Source organism: Alligator sinensis, unplaced genomic scaffold (assembly GCF_000455745.1).
Source record: "Alligator sinensis unplaced genomic scaffold, ASM45574v1 scaffold842_1, whole genome shotgun sequence".
NCBI lineage: Eukaryota > Metazoa > Chordata > Crocodylia > Alligatoridae > Alligator > Alligator sinensis.
The window spans coordinates 1,118,340-1,128,752 of NW_005842295.1; the positions used below are offsets into that span (position 1 = coordinate 1,118,340).

At 40.3% G+C, this 10,413-nt stretch overlaps 1 protein-coding gene across 1 annotated transcript in view; it reads right to left on the reverse strand.

Moving 5' to 3' along the window:
* Positions 1–3,230: 3,230 nt before the first annotated feature.
* USH2A (usherin) overlaps positions 3,231–10,413 on the reverse strand; it is a gene marked incomplete at its 5' end in the record, with an annotated part of 567,922 nt that continues 560,739 nt past the window's right edge. Inside the window, 3 exons of the mRNA XM_025209559.1 lie at positions 3,231–3,918; positions 5,489–5,713; positions 8,379–8,480. Of these exons, the coding sequence (XP_025065344.1) occupies positions 3,829–3,918; positions 5,489–5,713; positions 8,379–8,480 (417 nt within the window). The remainder of the gene's footprint in view (positions 3,919–5,488; positions 5,714–8,378; positions 8,481–10,413) is intronic.

Consider the following 10,413-nt stretch of genomic DNA (forward strand, 5'->3'; position numbering starts at 1 on the left):
AGCCTTCACTTGAATGCACATTTTGTGTGTCTGCTTATTTTTGTGCTTGATGTTCTTCGCAACAGAACATGGGGAAAATTGTACACTTAACACTGCTGCTTTCAGGCCATCTGAAAATTTTGAAAGGGAAACAATGTTTTGGTTTTTGACACAAAATAGGTTTGTGGGTTTTTTTTAATTTAAAATTTTTTTTTAACACCCTATGATCAGTAAACCAAGGAGTTATTTTCTGGGTCATGTCACCATAGACTAGATTGGAACTACAAGTAGTTGGTAGTATTTGTCTTTTGCTGTCCTTTTTATGGATTCATTATGTGAAAACCAAAAAACCTTATATTTCAGGTCGGGATGAATGTACATGAGGAAGCTATCTTACAGTTTTAACTGAACTTTCTATGTGCGGTGCTGCCTGGCACTAGCTTCAACCCCCTCTGTGCTCACTTCCTTAACTCAGCTTCCTGCCATCTGTCTTACTAACTCCCCTTCACTTATCCATTCCCAAAATATTCCTTTCCCACACAATGCCTAGCATAGTGTCATGCTGTCGCTATTCATTTTGCTGAAATGCATTATCCCTTTCCCCAACTACCTTTGTCTTGTCTATTTAGATGAAGTTGTTTAGGGCAGGGTCTGCCTGCTACTGTACATACAATGTCGTCCCTGTTCTTGGCACTAATAATAAAGAAGAAAAGATGCAATGTGGGGAAAATGAATCAACTTTTACTTGGGCATCAATGCACTGTGGCACTATTATAATTGTGAGCTCTACATAGATACACATGTAGTAGTCCTTTATTTCAATACTTGCAGTACAGTGTTAGGGACAGAACAGATACGCTCGCTTTGTTTTAGTCCTCATTCTCTACGACACATTGAAGCTAACTTCAGAATCACCTTATAAGTGTTCCACCTCAATACCAACCCAAGAGCAGGGTTTGGAAGGAAAACAGGATTTTGCAGCCTATCCTCAGATGCTTAGGAAATTCACCTTGCTGTGACAATGATTTAATTCTTCCTCAAGTCTTAAATGCAAACTGAGGCTGCTCTGTACATGGGTTTTCTGTACACAGAAACACTTCAGGAAGGTATCTGAATGAGAGCTGCTTTAACCAAAAGTCCTGGAGAGCATTTCTGTTGTAAGTCTCCACATTGCACAATATACAAGCTGTACGGTTTGCATACTTCAGAGTTTCCAGCATAACTGGCATAATCCGTTGTTTACAATGGGAAACAATGCAACTAAACATTGATACAACCTCAATAGAATACTAAAACAAGCTAGTGGTGCTTGCATATTAAATGAGGGATAATTGGTCAAAACCATGCGTTAGCACTAGTTTTGCATGACTTCTGCTTTTTTGGTAAACAGTCCTATGAAAGTATCTGGGGTTTTTTTTATTACTGTTGTTTTTGTCTTTTAAATCATTTCCTTACCTACTGATGAATCTGTAAGTTATTAACCATGTCAGCTACTGAACTCCCCTTCTAGTTACAAGTTTTACAGTCTGTTCAGTAAAAGTGTGTGCATGTGTATGCCCACCTTTGCTTTTAAATCTTTTTATGTTAGCCTAAAAAAGTACAAACGCAAGTAACCATTTAGTTTCATGCTATTTTTTATTCCTTCATTAATACCAAAAATTACAGCTATTGAGATGAACAAATATCAGTCGGTTTTCAATTACACCAGGTATAGCTAATGTTTAAAGTCCCAAAAGAGTATGAAACTTTTTAAAACTTTAAGTTTCTAATTAGGAGACAGTCTTTAACAATAGGAGACTGCTTTGCTAAACAACTCAGTTTGTTGTTTATTAGGGTTTTTTGGTTTTTATTTTTTAAAGAAAAAGTGAATTGGTAAGAAGGCAGCATAAAAGTCGGTACCTACTTTATTGCAACGCCTAACATGCTTATCTTTCAAGCAAGCACCTGTACTTTATTGTGAGAAATATGCTTAAAATACGTTTACATTTTAACCTTTTTTATTGTCATATCTTCATTTTATTAATGCATGGGCACAACAGTATCTCACACAATGGAAAAATAATGATACTAAGTTACTTGGTACAGATGACACGCTCCTTTTGTTCTTACCATAGAAATAATTACGCTACTTGAAAGGAGTTTGATAATCTGAACATACTCAACTATGTTGTAGCCATTGTGACATAATCGGAAATAAATTGTTGTTCCTTTCTTGTCTTCTACTCATGCTACTTTTTTTTGCAGGTAGTGCTATTAATTTAGTCAGATTATTTTAGGGGTAAAATATCACTGGGGCGGGAGGGAGAGGCAGGAGAGCAGAACCTCGCTGTAAATTTCTGCTTATGCTAATTGCTCATAGCATTGCAAACAGCTTTTCCTGTGGCCTTAACCTTCTTGCTCATATGCTGGGTGTTAAAACAAATGTGATAACTTGTCAAAAACAGTTATGCTGACTGTCTTATTCATGCCTTAGCTTCATTGTGGGTAGGTTTCCTCTTCCACTTTTGCTTTTTTGAACTTCATATTCTTATGATGTCTTTTTGCACTTTGCTTTTGTCAAGTTAAATGTGCGATGACTTATCATTGCTCTTAGCAAGGAAGAGTTTTTCTCAGTGCTAAGGGATGGGTCTGCTGCATCAAATGATGACAATAATAAAACACAAGTTGTAAATCTCTAATGAGAAAAAAAAGAAATAACAAGCCTGGGGGGTGTCAGACTAACCAGAATTCTAAGACTAACACAAGGGGGCAGACAGCACGAACTACAACAGATGTAAATAAAATCCACAGCAACATAACTTAGTGTATGTTCAGTATATTGCAAATGTACTTTTGTACAAATGATGTAGCAAAGTTCTGAGCCCCCTAAAGTCAAGATGCCACTGGATCTAGCCTTTTTGTACATTGTCTAAATGATATGTAGTGATTATGGGTGAGAAAGAAGTACTTGAGTTCAAGATTATATAGACAACAAGTTTGCTCACTATGCAATAGTTCAAATATTTTGTCAAAGATTTTTTTAAGATAAAATAATGCACTCTTTCCCCCCCCCCTCCGCTTTTTGATTTCTGATCAAATTGGGTTCTAACGCTATTAAAAACAGCTAAATTTCTTCTATATTAAGCTACAATATCAATTTTTTATACAGTCTTATTTATCCTTGTGATTGATGCAACTAACTCCCCTTATAATAATTGTCCCACTAGAGTATAATAATAAAAATTCCTTAATAATGCCCTCTTTCCCCCCCCCCTCCGCTTTTTGATTTCTGATCAAATTGGGTTCTAACGCTATTAAAAACAGCTAAATTTCTTCTATATTAAGCTACAATATCAATTTTTTATACAGTCTTATTTATCCTTGTGATTGATGCAACTAACTCCCCTTATAATAATTGTCCCACTAGAGTATAATAATAAAAATTCCTTAAAAGTTTCAGGTATCTTAAAAATAGTATATGTAAAACTTTTATGTACCATGCAACCTACACCCCTGTAAAATATCTGATATTTAAGATTATTTTTAAAGGAATTAGGAAGTAATAAGTGACTTATTATACACTAAGATATTATTTCCATCTACCTCTTTTTAAAATATTACTACACAGCCTTGTAATAAACATGTAACACTGAAGAGAGTATGTGTATGAGAATGTTAATACAGCATGTAACTACTCTTGGCTGTCATAAGGATATAATAAAAAAAATTCATTCATATTGCTAAAGGTCCAATAGGCACATCACTTAGAGCACAATCCCACATTTATATTCATTTTAATGCAAGTTGAACCAAGCAAGGATTTTGGACTCCTCCAGCTTCATTGGATTGGCCGTGATATTCAAATGTGTACTACAGATGGGTATCAGTAAAAGATGTGTGCTCTTTCGTTACTGTGCTGAAGCCTTTGATGGCATTAATGAGATCTTCATCCTCCACATACTAGGAAAAAGAGGGGGGGAGATAAGTTGTAGCATGAGTCGCAAAAGAAGACTTGTGTTCTGCATGACTTTATACTTAGGCACTGAAGGCTAAGTCCACAAAAGTACTTTGGTGTCTAAATTCTATGCAAGTCTGAGATTATGATCCTAAAATTTCCCGTGCACTTAATGTTTTGGGGTATGCCCCAAGCTGTCCCCATCTTGATGGGTGAGCAGCTGAGCTCTCCTTGCTCCCAAGTCCATTTGGGATGTTCAAGGTCTATGTTCATTTCCCTCTCCCTACAGGGGGACTTGATCCAGAGGGTGCTCGGCACCACTGAATCCAACATGAAACGCACTGAACTCTGGAAGTGTTAAACTGCACTTGCCTAAGTTGCAGAAGTCCCTTCCTATGAGGTGCTACCAAAACCCACATATTTTGCCTTCCTGGAGCATGCCCTAGCTATTAACATTCCAGGAGAAGTGAAACTGTTGAACTGTGACACTACAGAAAAGATTTCAACATGTGCTGGGCCGCAGGGAGGAAGCAGGTGGGGAAACTTAGTTCTAGTCCTTGCTGCAAGCATTGATGTCTTTTTTGAAGGCTGTCAAACAATTTTAAAATGATTGCGATTAGTTGCGCAATTAAAAAAAGTCACAATCACAATTTTAATTGCACAGCTAAAAACTCAGAATTATGTGCAGAAAAACTTAAAGTTATGCAAAATTATGCAGGTACTCTGGTTGAGGGGTGGGGGGGCTGTTGGGGTGTGTGGGGAGTTTGGAGCCCAGGCAGGGGAGTTCCCACACAGCCACACAGGATGCAGGGTACTGTGGGTCAGGAGTGACGGGCAGCAGCAGGGCTGGGGGGGGCCTGTGGCTTGGGAGTGAGTTTGTGCCTGCTAAACCATCTAGTTTAGGCAGCTCCCCATGCCTGTGGTTGTAAATCCCAGTCCTAAGTGTCCATCTCTTCCTAGGGGCAGTGTATGGCAGTTTTTCCCAACAAGTGTGCTATGGCACAAAAGTGTGCCATCAGAAATGAACAGGTGTGCCACAGAATTGTGCCATGGCAATGACCTACAATAGGTATGAGGATGGGGAATGCCTTGACAGGTGTGCTGCGGAAAATTTTTATTACTGTAAGTGTTCCTTGGGCTGGAAAAGGTTGGGAAACTCTGGTGTATGAAGTCTATATGCTTTAATTGGCATTGTTCCACTAGGTGGCTCTGTGCCTAACAATTACGCAATGTAATTCTCAGCATTGCAGTACCTTAGTCCTTTTGTGAATCTAGCCCCTGCTGCCTAACACTGGACCATTATCAAGATATAGGCAGCTGTGGGCCTCCCAACTAGCAGCTATTTGGTGAACTTTTGCGAGGCAGGTTGGCACCTCCACAAGTAAATGGTAGTTGAGAAGAGGTTTTGAAAATGTCAATACTGGACATGGTTGCCTAAATCCTCTTATGGATCTAGCTCTGGGTACTTTCTGAAAATGTCCCCACTATCTTGTTAAATAATGAGCTACCAGAATGCTGACTGTCCATGAACTAGCCACAATGCATGATACTGTAAAGGTAGCCAAAAGAGCTTACCAGACTACTGTCATGGCTGTGTATAATGGTATCCCACACAGAATCTTCTATTAGAGACTTTTTGTCATAGACATTGATAAGTTGGCTGACACTGCGATGCAGAGAACTTCTGGAGTAAGTACGACTCATCTGCCTTTGACTTGGTAGCCGAAGAACAGAAGCACTTTGGTGGCTCTGATTACTCGTAGGAGATGCAGGTCCTGGAAGTTTTGTATCTGCTAGGCCCTGGAAATATGTACACAACAGTAGCTTGAAAAAAGCAATATCACGATTTAGGATAGGAATAAGCTATTGCTTATTAATATTTTAGCCTGTGCTAAACTTTATCCTTGGAAAGTACAACCTCTGCAGCCAAGCTGGTGGATTTCATAATAAGGCAACACATGTCAATGGTGGAGTTTTAGCCTGATAACAGAACACAGTATTGATCATTAACACTAGCTCTAGCTATTGTTCCCTGTGGAAACAATGGCTTGCTGCAATGCGGTTTAACAAGGTGATCTCTTGAAGATCTCCTGTTAAGTACACAATTCATGCATGTCACTACAGTAATTGCCATCCCATTTAGAACCCAGAGATAGACATCCTATGAAATACTTCCAAGGTTAGTAGGGGCTTGGCATATCTGACATTAGATGATACCCAGAAATCTCAGCAACTGTTATATATTTGTGATCTGGGTATAAACTAGTCTCCCCTTTTCTCCTACCTGCAGTCTTATTCTGAACATTTACATTTTCCTATTTTCCCAGAGTTGTGTATTTGGAGGTGGGGAGGGCTACATGTTAAACCACTTTAAGTGGAGTCTCCAAGGTTTCTGCTGGAATAATGAAACTCAACGGCTATGCATTACAGGTATGCAGCTATGTGCTACATGGATTCTAGAAAGCAAAGGATATGCACCATGCTGGCTACAAAGAGCCAGATCCTAGTCTGCTTATTACCTATGTATAGTCCTATTCCAGCCAACTCAAGTTCCTGAAACACTATTACTTTTGACACAGCTTCACCTTGTCCTATGGCTGCATGCATAGGTATGTTTACTACACAGTAACAAGACTCTTCTCTAGAAAAAGTGAGAGACAAATGGCATATGGTCTTATACTCCTATAATTCACTCCATGCCAGCATAAAGTTACTTGTCAGAAAGTGAGAAGTAACTATATGCTATGGTGTGGGTTGTGTTTCTGCTGCCTTTGCCAATTTCATCCTTCAGTAGCCCTTTGCTCCCAGCAAACTGGCTCCCTTGCCTGCTAGGGGCCAGGAACTGTAAGATCACCTGAAACCAGCAGAAAATTTAGGAGACCTGATTACTTCTTACTGTAAATATACTACAGAGTAAAACCTTGGGTAAACTATCCTGGAGTAAGGAAATAAATGCATAACATGCAGTAAATCACAAAGAGCACCAAGGATGACCCACCCACCTTTCGCATTGCTCAAATCCCTGAAAAACTAACAAAGTAGAATAGCATCACAGTGAGGGCCTTGTTACATAACAAGTTTAGGCAGCTTCTGGAGCTCTTAACCCCTGAACTGGCTGCATGTTAACACCTTTTAAGTGGTTTAAAGGGTTCTTTATTCGTTTTAAGGTTGTGTCACACCAGGGCAGGATTATCTCTAACCTGCCTAACTTTGCTTCTGTACCTTCAAGGTGTGGCCACTCCAGACAGCCATTCTGCCCCAGTTGAAATCCTCCAGTATCCCAGGATACAGTGGCCCCTCCTGGGTCGGGGTGAGTGAGGACACCAGGGTGCAGCGGGACTAGGCATGGTGCCTTGTCCTGCAGACGTGAGCAGAGTGCCCATTTCTGCGATGCCTCCCCCTGCCACTTTCACTCTCTTGCTCTGCTGGATAGGAGCAGCAAATTGGTCCAAGCAGCAGCAGGAGGCACTGTGACCACCAGGCACTCCAGGGCTGTGGTGCTTGCTCTGCCTGGCAGAAGTAGCAAGCCAGCCCTGCCCCTAGCTCCTACCTAATCTTGCTGCTGCTGCTCACCAGGCCTCTAGTGGCAGCTGTGTAGGTGAAGGACAGTCAGAGAAGGATTTTTCACCTTAAAGTGTGATTGCTCCACTAAGCCAAACAACACTAAGCCAATTAACATTTGTGCATCTTATAGCGTAAGATGTAACAAGGCCCTGAGATGCCTAATAGGCAGACTGGTATCTAGTGCAAGGTCTTTTCCAACTTTTATCACACACCATGCAAAAGGTTTTCATGCAGATACTTCAGTCCTTCTAAATTATGTTGCAACAGCACACAGACTGTGTACACACTAGTGGTAGAGATACCTCAAAATGCATTGTGTAACTTTTTAACGTAACGCTACTCGATGAATCGGATACATCTGCAACAGACTCAAACTGAGATAAAAAAGGGAGGAGAAGTGTTAACAACATTTGCCAAAGTGCCATGACCACTGTTTTATTCCAGGCTTGGATAATACTGCAAATGTAGCTTTAAAAAGAATCCCCAGGAGAGCAGATTCTCAGCTGGGCTACAAATCAGCATAGTTCCAGCTACTTTAATAGGGCTACACTGATTCACACCAGCTGAGTTCTAGTTCATTGCACATAAATACAGACAATGGGAAGGTTTTCACCTTAACAACTCCTAGCAACAGAAAACTAATTTTTAGGTCTCTAGGGCAAGTTTCAGTTGTGGTTTTTGTACAGGACAGCAGAGGATGAGTTCCAAATTCAAACCTGTAATTGAGTTATGTGTAAAACCTGCATTTAACAATTATCTGCACCGTATGCTGTGTGACCTTGAAAGTGATAATAAAATACAAATGACTCCCTCACTCTGCAGTGTACATAGCCCTTTCCTAGCAGTCTAGAATATATCCTTCTAAAATGTTTATGCAGACGTATGCACTGCAAAGGCTTACCTTATCTGTGCTCCGTGATACTTCTGAAGATGAGATGACAGGAACTTGTAAAGAAGTTGCAATAGGATGCTGATGGCAGGGATTATCAGTTAAAGAGGTTTTCTGCATTTTTAAAAGCATTGTAGGTAGAGAATATAAAGGAGGGAAATGTAAGTGTAAAGGAAAAGCAGTTAAACAAAAAACCAAAAGGAACAGCATCTTATACTGTTAACCTTTCTGAGGAGAAAGGAGAATGAAATAAGAAATAAGGCACGTTAAAAATTCTTTTTTCCCCCTCCCTGCCAGCTGTTTAGCTTAAAGTGCAGCCACAATGATATCACTGAAATTGCTGTGCTAGAGCTCTTTTGGAAGTGAGAGAGACAGTCATGGTCATTGAAAAGAAAAAAAAATCTTTTCACCAGCAATATCCAGATTGCTCTTGTCATCACCACCAAACTACTGGTTTGTCCCTGTTTTTCTATGAATTACATTCTACAAAATGGCAATGTAGTGTTCTTTCCCTGATAACTTTTCAGGAACTCTGGAGAACCCCGTCTCTACCCATCTCTCCAGCCTCCTCTCTGGAATAAGGGGGGACCTCAGTCACTTCAAAGATGGAGTCGCTACTACTGCTTGGTGACATTAGTCCTTCCTATCCTTCGCAAAGGATGATCAAAATATTTTCTCTAACAGTTTGGATATATATAGCTTTGTATTTTATTTGTGTGCACACGTCTGCTTTGAAGTCTTCACCCCATTTTTCAGCTCTGTGCCACTCATGATCAATTTCTATGGCAGCTGGTCCATGTTCAAGTCTCTCTCTATTTCTAAAGCTAAATTAAGAGTGTTTAAAGAGTTCCTTAACTAGCCTTTCACCATTGATGTAATAATCACCGCACAATGTTGCTGAGAGCAGCATCCTGAGACTCAAGGGGGTCATTCTGCAAGCAGCTACTTTGCCCTTTAAGGTACCCACTTGGCCACCTTGCTCAACAGCCCTCTGTGAGTAGCCATGGCACTTACAGATCTGTAATGGTCTGAATAACAATTTAAATGGGGAGTGTACATTTTTTTTAACAAAATCATTTAAATAAAGACATAAAAGAGCAGTGTGCTGAGAGGTCAGTGATGCTGAGCAACATAGCGGAAGCAGATGAGGAATGACTCCCATGCTGTTGGGCACATTAGACAGGAACTAGGCACCTGGATGCATTTACAGGAACACAATTTGTCTACCCAGCTCCACTGCATTCTTTGGAGTTTACAGTTCATCTAAACTTTTACTTGTGAAAGTTAAATGGGAAAAGATGGGGAAAGAAGCTTCTAAAAAGCTTTTATGCGTAACAGGGGTTTAGGTTGTAGCCGTGTTGGTCTAAGGACGTAGGCAGACAAGGTTCCTTGGGTGAATTTGATATCTTTTATTAGACCAACCCAAATGGTTGGAGAATAGTTATTAAGCAAGCTTTCGGGTTCAAAAACCCTTGAACCCGAAAGCTTGCTTAATAACTATTCTCCAACCATTTGGGTTGGTCTAATAAAAGATATCAAATTCACCCAAGGAACCTTGTCTGCCTTTATGCGTAACATACATTTTAGCAGGCACAAGTCATTCCCCTCCCTCTTCCGCCCTCCCTAAAATGAGAGTAAGTAAAGGAAGAGGGGATAGGGAAGGAAAAGGCAGTAACACACGCTGACAAGCTCTCTGTTGTTATATCTGAGGTGGTTGAGGATAAGAATGCATTTATGCAGCCAGTAGCAACCCTGCCATTGAGTAAGGGATGTATCAGATCCACCGTTTGTAGACTTCTAGTGAGCAATCATTTGGAATAATTGGAAAATATCAGATGTTATTCTAATATTCATTCTGCTTGCCCCAAAACTAATTTGCATATGGTGTAAATAAGCACGGTGCAAGGAGTCAGTGTTGCTATGCTGATTTGCAGCAGCTGAGATACTGGCACAATAGCTGTTATCACCACTTGAAGTATGAACTCCTTCATGAGTGATTGGTACCTCCTGAATCGGTGGGGGGGCACCCACAGAAGCTGCTGACAGT